This window comes from Arvicola amphibius, chromosome 9, assembly GCF_903992535.2.
Source record: "Arvicola amphibius chromosome 9, mArvAmp1.2, whole genome shotgun sequence".
Taxonomy (NCBI): domain Eukaryota; kingdom Metazoa; phylum Chordata; class Mammalia; order Rodentia; family Cricetidae; genus Arvicola; species Arvicola amphibius.
Window position 1 is genome coordinate 15,478,636 of NC_052055.2, and position 14,541 is coordinate 15,493,176.

The 14,541-nt window shown below is 43.4% G+C and overlaps 1 protein-coding gene across 1 annotated transcript in view; it reads right to left on the reverse strand.

The window, feature by feature from the left end:
* Nucleotides 1-2,131: 2,131 nt before the first annotated feature.
* Samd12 (sterile alpha motif domain containing 12) overlaps nt 2,132-14,541 on the reverse strand; it is a 389,239-nt gene continuing 376,829 nt past the window's right edge. Inside the window, exon 5 of the mRNA XM_038344117.1 lies at nt 2,132-2,589. Within this exon, the coding sequence (XP_038200045.1) occupies nt 2,567-2,589 (23 nt within the window). The 3' untranslated portion in view covers nt 2,132-2,566. The remainder of the gene's footprint in view (nt 2,590-14,541) is intronic.

Sequence of the window (14,541 nt, forward strand, 5' to 3'; positions counted from 1 at the left end):
AGTATGGGTTCATATGCAAATATGGAGGTTGTACCAGGAATTAAGGCATTATTATTTTTTTTTTAAGAGACACCATTTTCAGCTGGGGTTTTTAAGGGCCTTCATTTTGTCATTTTCCATTTCCATCTTCACCCATTATCTTTCAAAAATGTTAAAGTATTCCTCTGACTCCAAAAAAAAGAGGTAACTTTTTTAATTGCTCAGATTATTTTGCATCGGCCCAAATAACAACAGTCTATGATCATTTAGTGGACATCTGCACAGAACAGGCATTCTGTTTTCTGAGGGTTTTAGCGGGAGTCTCAAAGTGGCACTGACTCCACCAGCTAATTCCCAGCTACAGTGTCTCAGACCTGGCAGGGTTTAGAGGACTCATTAGGAAAAATTCTGGGTCATTAGGGGGTATTTAGAGAACTGGCATCTCAGAGAATGTAGTGTAGTGATAAATAGTAGTGTCTATAGAAAGGATGCAACTATAGACAGTGGGGTGGGCATGAAGGATAGCAACTGGGAGCTGCTGGGGGAAGTCAACTCAGCTGGCTGTCTAGCAAGGTTCTGTGTGTTCTGAAGCTGCCCACTCATTCAGGAATGGGATCTGTCTGTTGTCTGTCACGAGCATTTTCCTAGGTTTCTCTGGCAAGGTGAGGGGGGTGGGTCTAGATCTCTCAGCTCAGTTTGTACTGTGGGAAAAGAGAGTAGTGTTTGAAAGAAAGAATTCAATAGAAGCAGGAAGAGTGTGCCTTCTGTACTAGAGTTGACCCAGTACCGTTCATGGCCCATGGTGGTCCCTCAACAGATGCTTGCTCGCTGGACGAAAAGAAGGAATGAAGGGACGCATAAACCCTGCTGGTAGAACGAAGGCAAATAGATGGGTCATAGAGCAGGACCAATGGCAACCTGGGCTTACATTTCCGATTTCAGCTTTTTAGAGAATTATGGTTCTGGTGGTGATCTGTGGGAAGGTCCTCACGGTTAGCTATCATTTCTCTGAGGCCCCTCTCTAGCTCACATCTGACAGGAGCCACCCTGTGGAGAGATGATCCTATGTGTATTCAGGTCTTTCCACTTCCTGGGACCACAAGTGGGGACAGAGAATGAGGGCTTGGGGACAATGCAAAAATGTCTTGCTTGCTTATGCTGGAAGGGTACCAGACGTTGTTACATCCATTGTAAATATTAGTCTCTGATGCCTGTGGGTTCCAGGTTAGGTTAGTGAGTGTTCATAACACACTTCTGTGTTTTAATTCAGCCAAGGTTCAGTGTCCAAGGAAAAGATGCTAATGCATCACAAGGGGGCAATCAATATGAATGAACACTTCTCTGGTGTTCAGGTTAAAAACACTGACTGAAGGGACAGGTGTCCCAGGACTGTGCTTTGTTGTTGGCCAGAATTTTTTAAAAAAGTCATATATACATCCCAGGAAGCATTACTATGAAAGAGTGAGTTCTTTGCCAAGGAAGAAGACCTACTGTGGGCTGAATATTTTACTTCTCTGGGCACACAGTGGGGTCGTTTGATGCTTCTCTCTGGAACTGTGATTTTAAACTTGACCTCTGGAGGTTTTCCTAAGTGTGGAAGTGGGGCCACTAAGGAAGGCTGCATTCTGCTGCCCTGGGCATTAATCCACGACAGTCTCTGTGTTTGGAAGATCTCCTCTGTAGGAGAGGAGTATGTAAGCATGGGCCAGAGAGAAGCATCCTGTAAAGTGTGTCATGATGTGATGTGTTAAGTTGTGCCTGGGTACAGTGAAGCAAGACTTCAAAGAGTTCAGTTACCAGGCTTGCTAGCTTCGACTTCCCTTTGTGCTGCAAGTGATCCAGTTATCCAGTGAAGCGTCAGCAAGTGAAATCTAACAGTACTGTGGCCATATTTACAACGATCTACCACAGAACACTGAGAGTATACTAGGAGTGGAGTTTGTCTTGGACAGTCTGAGCCAGAAATAAGACAAGAGTTAGAAAGAAAAGAGGAGACATTTGTTTCTCTACATGTACCAGATGTGGTTTCAGCTCACTGTCGTGCTCAGATAAAGTGCTTCGCGTTAGAGAGAACACCTTTGGACACCACAACTAACACAATTGAGACGCGTTTACATTCCTACCAGGGCATAATATTGTGATCCCTCCCACAGAGACTGCAGAACTCTTGTATTTGTTTTTCTAAAACATCATGCCATCTGCACGCTTAATGAAATAAATCCAGTAGTTGCCATGCTAACACAGGACTTGTCGTGAAGGGCACAGACAGAGCCCAAGGGGAACTTGAGTTATGCACAGTGATGAGAACTGGAAGTAATTTTCCAGCTAATGGCCTGCCAATGACCACTTGGAACGAGTTGGCACTGTACGTTATGCACCTCATTTGAAAATCCACGGCAAACTAAGATGAATTTTTTATCCTCCCAAACTTCATGATCTTGATCGAATAGGCATCTTCTCAGATAATCCAGTTAATCTGTCCATGCTCCAAGGATCTTTTCTGGCGGTGCCAAGAGTAAGTCTTTCTCTGGGGAACAGGCCATGCTCATGCCCACTGGCCGGGCAGCGGCTTGCAAGGCTAATGTGTTTATGGAGAACCCTCCGTTGAGGCTGTAAGAAGGGAAGAAGGGTGGAGGGAATATGGTTAGCGGCTTCCTTTATAGTCTGACATACCAACATGTAACAATTATCTTATTTAAACAAACCCTAACACCCTTAGGTCAAAGAGAAAGGGCTAGCCGGGGCGAGGGTTACCCAACTCAGGATGGATTAGTGGTGACTTGTCATGAAAGATCTTTGTATCAGTTGGCAAAACACAGAAGACGCCCATTTCAAGAGCCAGGTACCATTGCCTGGAGGGCAAAACTGGGTCTCTGGACTTGGATTTCAGTCCCTTGACAGGGTCGCAGGCTAGGAATCCATATCATTTTTTAGAGCTGCATGTATGTACTGGCCCTGAGGCACTATGATTATGAGTTTAAAAATGGTGCAAGACATGTGTGTGTGTGTGTGTGTGTGTGTGTGTAAGGATGGTTTCATTCATTAGGAATTCTAATAAAATCACGAAGGAAATATTAGAAGCAGTATGACTAAGAGCTTCTGAGTTTGCACACTGGATTTGGGACTAGAAAGTAAAAGTCACTTAAATCTGCCTAGAGATTGGAACTATTGGAACTGTAGTCCTGCTTCAGACCTTTGGAATTCTGAGATAGATTTATTATCCTCATTTTAACTTTGGAATTTCCCCATTATTTTATCTGGCTGTTCCACACACTGTTCTCCACATACAGGTCCTCAATAATTCATCATTATGAGTATACATGAATGCTTTCTCTAAGAACTCAACATTAGTTTTATTTAATCCACAAAATTACTGAGCAACAGCAGGAGTTATTGATGGAAAAAAGTATTCCTAGGTTTGTGCGTCGAACTGGCTCTACAAAACACAAGAAGATACACAATTTGTAAGCAAGTGTTTGATTAAAACTTGTTACTTATGAGAAAAACGCAAAACAAAAGGTCTTCTTGTAAGTGTATTAAATATCAAATAGTAACACATACTTCTGATAAGGCCGGAATGTGAGCAGAATGTTAATACGTTGCTCGTGGCATTGTAAACTGGAAAAATAACATCCATTTATTTAAAAATCATTAAAAATTTATATCCTCTGATCTAAGGATCCTATTCCTAGGACTGGACCCAAAGGGAAAATATGAAAAATGAAAGAAGCTCTGAGCAAAAATCTGTAAGCTAGAGGTTGTTTATACTACGGGAAAAGCTGGAAAGGAGCCTATTGTTGAAATTTTAAGTTAAGCAAATCACAGTACAAATTTAAGTTAAGCAAATTATAGTAACTAATAAGATGGATCGTTAAAATCATACTAATTCTGATGATTATATAGCAACAGGATAAACAGTTATGATATATTATAATATAGAACATAATATATGCATAAATGAATGGTAAGTGAAAATGGAAAATCTGCTACTCATGTGATTGTTGAAATATTTTGCAGAACAGTAGGAAAATTGAGGCCTACTATGTGCACACTCCCGAACAAGTTTCACTAGTGCATCACGGTAGCTGACATTCACCAGTCCTATCTAGAAAAACGACACTTCATTCCTTCACACAGAGGTGACACTCCACTGCCATTGAGAGGGAGAGAGACGAATGTGGGGGAAAAACATCCAGGTCAGCCTGTAGGGAAGCTATGCAGCCCTGAAGCACAGCATAGATCTCATGGATACTGACACAGCACAGCACAATATTCTTGAGGCTGCTGTTGCAATCAGATCTGGGAGATGTATGTCTTTGGAAAAAAGCCAATGAGATAAAATTCAAACAGGAATAGTGACAGTTACAGACTGAGCCTGGCTGAGTTACTAGACGTACACCTTTGTGTGGGTATTGCAGTTAGGTGTATCGTCAAAATAGCTGTGTTATCTACGTGGGCTTCCAAGAGCTCATTCTGGGGCAGATGTGTTGAATTTGTATTCATGGACTTAACCTTAGTGTATTATACTTAATGTTTTTAGCCTTCAGTGTCCAATATTCTTCTTAGGAATAGGAAAAGCCACCCCCATTTTACAAATAACGAAATCAAAGTCCAGAGAGTTACTAGCCTAAGGTTACCTAGGTTCCAAGTTATTGTTAGAGATAGGCAGTTCTATCCTAGTGATGTAACAGTGTAGCAGGTTGAAAACAGAAAATACAAGTGCCCAGAGTCTCTCCCACTTCCCCTTTCTTGGTGGGATTCTGTCTTTACCCACAAGCCCAATCGGCGTAATGAAAGGCGATGGTAGAAATTAATCTAAATGAGGATGGATAGAGAGGTGTTCTGAGAGACTATGAATATAAAAGGCAGTAGAGGTCACAGACACATTTTCAGGATTGACAAGATGTTGGGATGTGACTTCATCAGCAAAATTCTTGGGAAGAGAAATAGCCAAAAAAGGAAGTACATTGCGGCATAATGCTGTCTTTTACGTCTTTCTATGACATTAGGTCAACCTTCACTGTTTGTTAATGGTTCCTGCAGTTAGTGTTGGGTGTCTTTTAGCTAAGTCACCATATTGTATTAGGCTCACGGGAAATAAGAAGTCATTATTTACACAAGTACTCAGTTAGATTAAAACTCAAACCTAAACTGGGTGTGATGGTGTCCACTTTTAATCCCAGCACCCCAGAGGCAGTTGGATCTCTGTGAGTTCAAGGCCAGCCTAGTCTAACAAGTGAGTTTCAGGACAGCCAGGGCTACACAGAGACGCCCTGTCTCAAAAACCAAAACAAAATGAAAAAGCAAACAACAAAAACAAAAAACCTTGAACTTTAGTCTTTTTATCACATATGTTCCACAGTGGGCTTTTCTGTCCTCGCTATAGATATTTTTTGGATGTGATTTTTTGTGTGTGTGTGACTGCGTATATATGTGTATGGGCATGCATATACCACCATGAATGTTTGGGGGGTCAGAAGCAATGCCTTAACCTTCCCCTTTGACTTTCTGAGGGTGAAGCCATATCTTATTTGTGTCTTGTTAAAGCACTATGCAGTATCAGATATGTAGTCCGTGCTTAACATATAGCTGGGAAATTAAGAATGGCACAATGTTGGGGAAGACTCATTATTTGCTTGTTTAATCTAATAATTCAGTTTCATTCTTGGATCCAACCAGATTTGATTCAGACTATGGGCTCAGTAGGGAAGTTTTGCAAACCCAGTAGTCAAGAGCATGGGTTCTAGAAGGATCTCCATTCACTTCCAAGGTCATTACTTGCCGGCTGTGTAATACAAAAACCATGACGTTTTTCATTCTTTAAAATAGGTCACATAGTCTCTACCTAAATGAGTTGCCCTGACAATATGAGCTCAGAGGAAAGGCCCTTTGTGCCTTGTTTAGCGAATAAGAGATAACTGATGAGTGACAGCTTCTGTTGTTTTATTACTATCACAGGTTCCCAAAGTTACGTTGGGAAATCAGAGATACAAATATCTCCTTGTTCAAGGGCTAGAAAAAGAAAGAAAATGCCCAGATGTCAGGCCATTGTGCCCTCTCCCCACCTGCCGGGCCACAGCCACTGTACTCTGATTCCGCTCTTCTCTAGATTAGTGCAGACCTCAGACAGCCGCCTGATAACGGGAGCTTCTAACACTTCAAAGGCAGGAAGTGACTTCTCCTGGCAGGCAACAGCCAGCCTGGCAGAGGGCTCAGGACTTAAGTGTTGAGCTTTACCTCCCTTCACCCCAGCAACAGGGAATGAAGGCTTACCATATTTGGAGGAAAGATACTCTGTCCGATAACGCCACATCTCATACTCCGAGAGGAGCAAATACAACTTTTCCTTGAGAGGAGGCATTTAGAGTCTTCCATTCAGAAAGAAAGGGAAGAGTCTTTGGGAAAGAATGTGTCTGTCATGGAAGTCAAGTTTGAAGTCTTCGTTGTGGGCCCAAATTGCTTTCAGCCGCGTTTGGAATTTACAGCAGGTGGGAGTGAGTGCCAGTGTTGCTTAATCTGCCAGTAGGCAGGTCTACGTTTACTGAGCAGGCACCATGGGCCAACTAAGACTTTATGGACAAGTGTTTGCTGGAGCATGAGTGCCATTTTGGAGGTCTTCATCAGCACATGCTCGGGGTGGGGGCAGGCACACGAATTTGTCCCCACCCTCAGGCTAGAATGCACAAGACTGAGACCAGACCCCAGATCTGCTGTCACCACATAAGTCTTTCCCAACTGTTAGGAAGAATGCATGTTAGGAAAAGGAATTCTCTAACTCTAACAGGAAGAGAAGTGTGAAAACAAGGAATTATTCTGTGTAAAAGAATCTTCATTAAACACAAACTATGGAGTGCTGTAGAAGCGGTTTATTCCACAGAAAGCTAGTTCATTTCTCTTTAAACAGTGTTTGGCCTTTCACAGTATGGCTGAGTGGCTCTCAGATGAGTACAGTTCTGCCTCAGGGCAGACAACTGGCACTGTCTGCAAGACATTTCTGGTCGCCACTCACAGCGGTTACTAACATCACCCAGTGAGTCGGGGTCAAGACACCGCTAAACACTTAGGCATGCGTAGGAGAGCGCCCCAACAAAGACACCTCCAGCTTGAAATGTCAAACGTGCCGAGGTTGGTTCGGCAGACACGGATCTCTGCTTATTTTCTCTTCTTGGTTGTGAGCCAAATATATCACTCTCAAAATAGGTCAAGATAAAAACCAACCTAAGCGGGCCTCTTCTCTGCGCGGGCAATAAGGCTAATTTCCAACCTCAGTCCTCTCTTCTAGTCATCATTTTCTCATTTTTATTTGATTTTATATTCAGTGCAATCAACATCTTTAAAGCCAAATCACTTCTAACTTCTAGAACCCTCACAGGCATGCCATTATAAGAATCAAGATCGGATGATTTAGGCAGGTATGCTCAATTAATTAATTAGTATGCAGGCAAGAAGTTAGCAGAGGAGGACAAGGGATGGCTTATGGGGCTATAAAACTAAGCTTTGCCATCAGGGCTTCTGGTAGGAGATACCATATGTGGTTTTGGTGGTGCTGGTTCAATTTCTATCACTCTTTGTCCCCAAAAGACTTAAGAGTGTATCTTCTCACTGAGAATGTGATTAAGGGATCGATTTTACCCTCTGGTTGTGGGAAGATGGAGGTCAGAATCTCTAACAGGGTGGTGTCAGAATGGCACAGAACTTGCATGAGGAGTAACAATAAAGCTGATGTTATATATAGACACTAGCCTGTAACTTCTCACACGGCCTAGAAACATGGAAAGCATCATGCTGTGGAGATGAAGATATTTGTGTGAGAGACCAATGTTCGAGTTGGAAGGTTGAACAAAGCTAATGGCTCTCCATAATGTGGGTAGGCCTCAGATTTGATTCCCCCCCTCCATTTTTTTTTCGAGATAGAGTTTCTCTGTGGCTTTGGAGCCTGTTCTGGAATTAGCTCTTGTAGACCAGGATGCCTCGAACTGACAAAGATCTGCCTACTTCTGCCTCCCGAGTGCTGGGATTAAAGGCATGTGCCTCAGATTTGAATAGAAGAAGGAGTAAGTAATGGGTCATTCATGTTTTCTGTTGTTTGCTGCTAGGACATTGGTCCTATACTCTTAGCTTTCAAGCTTGTAAATCATGAGACTTCTGTGTCCATAATTAAGTGAAAATCATGAGACTTCTGTTTCCATAATTAAGTGAGCCGGTTCCTATACTAAGCCTCTGTCTTATATATGTTTGTATATTTGCGAGCACATATCCGTGCATATATATGGATACATCTATGCCATGGATCATTTCTGTTTCTCTGGAGATCTCTGAGTAATACAGTTAATGAACATCATGGCGGTAACAGTAAACAGTATCATTAGCCAAGTACTCACCACGCACCAAGCATCAGACTCAAGAACCTACGTCTATTTTGCAGCAACCAGGTAAGTGGGCACACTAGCTCCACTCCACAGATGAAAAAAAGCCAGCCTTAGAGAAACAGATAGCCTAGGACAGGCTGCAGCCTTTGCTGCGGCAAAGACATGCAAAGGAGCTTGTTTATTCCAGAACTATTAAGTAAGAAATACACTTACAAAGGAGGGAAGGACTTTGTTGCCATCTCTCATCCCCTTATCCCATAGTTTCTGTTTTCCTATAGAATGGGGTTGACTCCTTGTACGGTAAGAGGAGGAGTGGTTCTGTTGCCCGACTCTGCAGTTCTCACGGCTTCTAGGGAGTTCCGAAGGGTTCAGAAAGGAGGGAAGGCTCCCGTACTTGAAACTATCGAGAAGGAAAGAATGTGTTGTTTGAGAGCCAAGATTTCTCCTTTTTTCCCCAGTTCTGGGTAGGAGGGCGAGTGGGTGAGCAAGGCAGGGTGGGAAGAACTTGCTCACTTACTCTAGTATTATAAGCAGAACTGTTACTCGGTTCTACGGGTCTGAGAAATTAATATACATGTAGCCAGTTCTAGTTACCTTGCTTGGATTACTCTGTGTACACATGAGGTTACCACAGTGTATCCCATAAATATATAAAGATACTATGTGTCAATAAAAGTTTATTGTATGCATTTTTACAAAATTTAAAATCTCTCTCTTGCTCTTTCCCCACGGTGTGTGTGTGTGTGTGTGTGTGTGTGTGTGTGTGAGAGAGAGAGAAAGAGAGAGAGAGAGAGAGAGAGAGAGAGAGAGAGAGAGAGAGAGAGAGAGAGAGAGAGAGAGAGAGAGAGAGAGACTGTGGTCATGTATTCGTGCACATCAGCTATATTGTGTGAGACTAGATGAGAGGTCCTTACCTTCCACCTTGCCTGAGACAGATTTCTTGTAGTCCACAGCTACCTAGCCCAGGCTAGCTCCCCCCTAAACTTCTTGGGTCTCTCCCTTCTGTGTTTCCCATCTTGCCATAGTAGCCCTGGAATTACAGCTGTGTACACATCACATCTGGCTTTACCTGGATTCTGGCCCTCGTGCAGCGACAGCAAGTCCTTTTCTCCTCACGCCATCGCCTTAGCCTCTACATTTAAACGCCTGACTATGGAAAACAAACCTAAAGCAAACCTTCAGGAAATCAACTCTGATTCACACAGGTTAAATTGCATTTCCAGCTTCCAGGGTTTCAAAGCTGACATTTGCACCGCAGGTCTTCCAACATGCCTGCGTGAGACTCACCTGTGGGAGCTTCTCCGAGTTTTTGCTTTGTCTTGCTCTCTCCCCCTGTAGTGGATCAGAATGTCCAGGGGGTGGGGGATTGGAAAGCTATACGTTTAACAAGAGGAGCAGTAATGCTCATGAAGTTGGCTTGGCAGCCATCCACAAAAACACCCACGTCTTTCCCCCAGTATTTAAATAGTAGTTATTTGTCCTTCAGACAGAGAAAAGTGGTATCGACTGTGGGAAAATATGGTTTATAGCCTTGCTCTTTTCACATAACAAAATAACCAGAATCCTGGATATAATACAAGGCAGTGATCCAGTGCTGGGTTGCAGAATAGGGCAGGCAGGGGAGGCTTGGAGAAGTCCCTGGAGACAAGCTACCTAACTTACGCAAGGTTCCAGGGACCTGAGCATGTCCTAGCCTTCCAGTAATTTGTGCTTTCTGCAGGCTTCTGCGTACACATATTCCCCTGGACACTGGCTGAAGTATCCCACAGAGCGTTGAGGGGGTAGGGCTGGAGGGGTTTCAAATTCCTATGATGAAACTCTATTAGAACCTGCTTTGTCCTGTACCAACATCACTTGATGGTATATCTGTCTTCAGGCTAATACTTCATGGTGCTCAAAAGTGTTCCAGGGAGCTCAGGATATTGCTCTGAGCTCCAAATGGGAGGAATTATGTTCACTCCTTTCAGAGTTGGACCAGAGATTTGAATTTCTGACCATGTTGCTGGGGATGAAAGTGTTTATAGCTGCTCTGGACATTGCTATGGAGCTCAAGTTCCTTCAGGGAAGAGGTATGTCTCACTCTTCTTGTTCTGTGCTCTGGGCATGGTGGGGAGGGACATCAAGTTATTCTTGACATGTTCGAGAATGAGACAATGAACACACAAATGAACATGTAAAGACAGCTACATGAGCAAAGTTAGCAGCTCCTTCTTGTTCTTTAATGAGAACTGGAGTAGAGATTTTAGTATATGGAGTAAAGTTTATGTGCATTTAGGGTATCCATTGCCTTAGGTCTTTAGGAATTATTTGCCCTGGAAACTAGCAAGAACCTCCCTCTGCTGTATAGCTAGCATGAACCAGATACCAGCTGACAGCAATAGACAATTCCCTTGTACCACACAAATACGAAACGATGCATTTGGGGGAGAAAGTACCATCCGGCCAGCTGCTCTCTGCAGGGGTGCATTTGTACAGCCAATTAGTCTGCGGTAACCCCAGTGACTCCATCCTTTGCACTGGATAGACGCAAGTGGCTCAAGTCATTACATTCTGACAGCCATTCTAAGAGCTCCAGCATCCTTTCAGAGCAAAACTCAGTTCATTGGCACAAGCAATAATGAATCAAAGAGAGCACAGCCATGTACCTTCAAGTTTGGTCCCATCTGCCATTGAACTTCCCCCGCTTCTCTACAGCACCAGCCAGCTGACTGAGAACATTCCAAAAGATTGTTTTCTAGTTTCTCTCATTGTCTCTGTACCCCAGCTAACTCCATCACAGAGCACGGAACCTTGCTTGCCTGTCTGTCAACTGTGTGGGCAAACCTGCTTTTTTTTCTTCCTGCTTGTTTCTTTATTCATTCATCCATTTCTTTGCCTGTTTGCACTATTTAACCTTATTGAATCTCAAGAGCTTCCCTGTTGGCCAATCCAACAGCTTCTTCCATGGAAAAGTATTCATACCTAAGATTCTCTTCTTTGGAAAAGGAACGATAGTAAAACAAAAAAAATTCTCCAGTTTTTCAAGAGAAAAGAGAAAAGCACTCTTCTGTAGAAGTCTACTAGGTACACTTGGTGTTTCTTCTTTTCAGTGCCTAGTGTCAAGGGAGCTAGAAGAATCTCTTCATGAAACACAAGAAAACAATCAAAGTGACAGCAAGCGAGGAACATGGGCACACACTCTTGGAGCAGAGGGCATCTCAGCACGTGATTCTTAATTTTCAGTGTATGCTGAACCACAGCATATCGTCGATCCTGCAGTTCACTAGAGGCCACGAGAACATGGACCACACTCTGAGCAGCAAGGGCAGGGGGCTCCCAACTACTGTAGCACCGGACATTTCGGATTTTTGCAGTGATGGATGCATCCTAATGGTTCTAGTACAGTAGCCATTAGCTGCGTGTGTTCACTGGGCACTTGAAGTATGAAGACTGCATGAAACACCTTTTCTGTGACTGTGGCCGTGGTGGTGGAGTTGGGTGTAGCATGTTTGATAAGTGTGAGTGTATGTGGGTGTATGGCTTCATGCACCCGTGTGGAGGTCACGTGATGTCTCCTACTCTAGTACCCTCCATTATATTTTCTTAAGTTCAGTGAGTATCTCGCTGAATCTGGGGCTCACCGGCTAAAGTGGCTGTCCAGACAGCTTCAGAGATCTGCCTGTGTCCTCTTAGCAGAGCACTGGGGATACAGGCAGGTGCACTGCCATGCCTGTCTTTTTATGGGGGTGCTGAGACTTGAACTCACATCCTTGGGTTTGACAGCAAGTTCTCTTAGCCTTCCGAACCATCTCTCCAGCCCATGGAAATTACTTTTAGCTTTAATTTTACTTCATGTATGTTTACATGTCCGTGTGTGCCAAGTGGCTACAGCACTGTAGAATTGAACTAAGACAGAGATTGAGCAAGATGGCCTCAGAAAAGAAAGTCACCCAGCAAGGGGAACTCCCTATGCTGTCACCCATATTATAAATTTATTCTTGTCTACACCTGCCTTCTTCCTGTTCTCTTCAGTGTGGCTCAAGGCTTCCCCTCTGCCTTTGTACAAGTTCCCAGAATCACTGTATATACAAAATGGTAATTAAGGAGAACTCTATAAACATTCCTAAGTGCAGAAGATTATCTCGTTTACTCAAACCTCTTAGACTTGGCAAAAACCAAGCAAGAAACCTTAGGAGGAATGGATCACTTGTTACGAGCCGTTCTACCTTGGAGTCTGTCAGGCAGGGTTCTGAAATCAGGATTCAAGGTCACAGTGCTGTGGGTTTTGGTTCTTGGGTCCAGACACAAGGGACAGTTGCATGTAGTGAAGGAAGACAACAATAGTAAAAAAAGAAAAGAAAAGAAAGAAAGGAAGAAAGAAAGAAAAGAGAAGAAACGAAAGAGCACTCAGTATAAACCAAGTTCTCCCCAAATGAGAACACACTAAGGGCTGGGAAAAGGTTGGGCTTGCTCTGTCTAAACGGGAGTCAGCAGGTTACAGTCTGTGTTACAGTTAACGAGATTTGGAGATGTTCCCTGAGCTAGTGAGTACTAATTTCCATTGAGGAAAAAGTTATGAGGCTTGGATGTCTTAATGATAACAGATAATTTCTCTGTGTGGGCAGAGCTACAAAGTGTGTTGCTATGGAACTGTGTGGATTGGGCACTTTCTTTTGTGTACACAGTTTCCCCCTCTGAGAATCCACTTGGCATGAGTTACAAACTTGCTTGGGGACTCTGGTGATTAATTGCTTGAACTGGCTGGTGGCCATCAGCAGGACCGTGCAATTTACCAGTTTCCATGTGGAATTATGAAGCTGAAGGTTTAATGGGATTTCAGGTAATAGAGCCCAGATGTCCAAAAGTAGGATGTTCGAGATTTCACCGATTTGCAAGGCTGTGGAGTTTAAGCATTATTTATTTCTCGCTTAGATATCCCTCTCCTATCTTTATGCAATCTTGGACCACTCAAATGCAAAGGCTTTCACCTTGACATACTGTATCCAGAGAAGCCATTCCTGTGCACACATCTGCAGCCAACAGTTCAGATACAAGCTCCCTGTCTTGTGGTCCAGGCTCTTGAGGTCAGTTTTTTTTTTTTTTGCTAAGGATATGGCAGTTAGCAGCCCTTGTCCCACCTTGCTGTGCAGCACTCAACTTCCAAATTGCTTTCACACATTTAATTGCCTTTCAGTCTGTCAGGGTCCAAAGGAAATGGGTTGGGACTAGTATTATTATCTCTGTTTTGATGAGGGAACCAGGGGGCACAGAAGAGCAGGGATAATAACAACTCACGTTTGTACCATACTATCGTGTAAAAAGTGCTGTTTCAATGGGGTTTATGTGAGTCTGCTCTTTGAAGCCTCATCTTAGCTCGGTGATCATCAGCTCCACTTTGTTTATTTTTGTTTTTTTTTGAGACAAGGTTTCTCAGTAGCTACGGAAGGAGACCTGGAACTCGCCCTGTAGACCACGCTGACCTTGAACTCTCAGAGATCCTCCTGCCTCTGCCTCCTTAGTGTTGGAATTAAAGGCATGTGCCACCACTGCCCAGTTATGAGCTCCACTTTCGAATGGAGTACTCCAGTACAGAGAAGCTGGGGCACACTACCACTCATTGATGGAGCCTGTGTGGAGTGGTCCGTGGTATTCTGGAACCACGTACTACGTATTGCATTTCTTCCACAGAAAAATTTTCAGCATTGTTGACAAGATCTGGAGCCCATTGTTAACATAGTGTCCTTTTTGGGAACAGATTTATTTTTTAATTTCCATATGTAGGTGTTTCCATATGTGTGGGTATATGTACACGTACATGAGTGCAATACCAGCAAAGGCCAGAAGAAGGTGGTGGAGTCCTTAGTGCTGGTGCTCCAGGCGGTTGCTGGGAAGGGAAGTTTGTGCTCTTAGTGGCTGACCCATCTCTCCAGCTCCAGGGTAGCATTCTTTTTTCTAAGATTGCAAGCTCTTGTAACTGGCAAGTGATGGCTCTAGTACAGAATATCTCAGTATCTTCACTTAGACTTATCCATAACACATCACAGACGAGTTGGTCAAATGCTGATCTCTGCTTCCGTCTATATGTCCCTGCCTAGTTTTATACTTCTTACAAGGACAGTTTAGAGTCTACCTATTGATTAGAAGGTGTCACATATACTTGCTAAGCCTCTCTTGATTTGTTCTGGAACTTGGATTGATCCAGTTGTGTGATTAG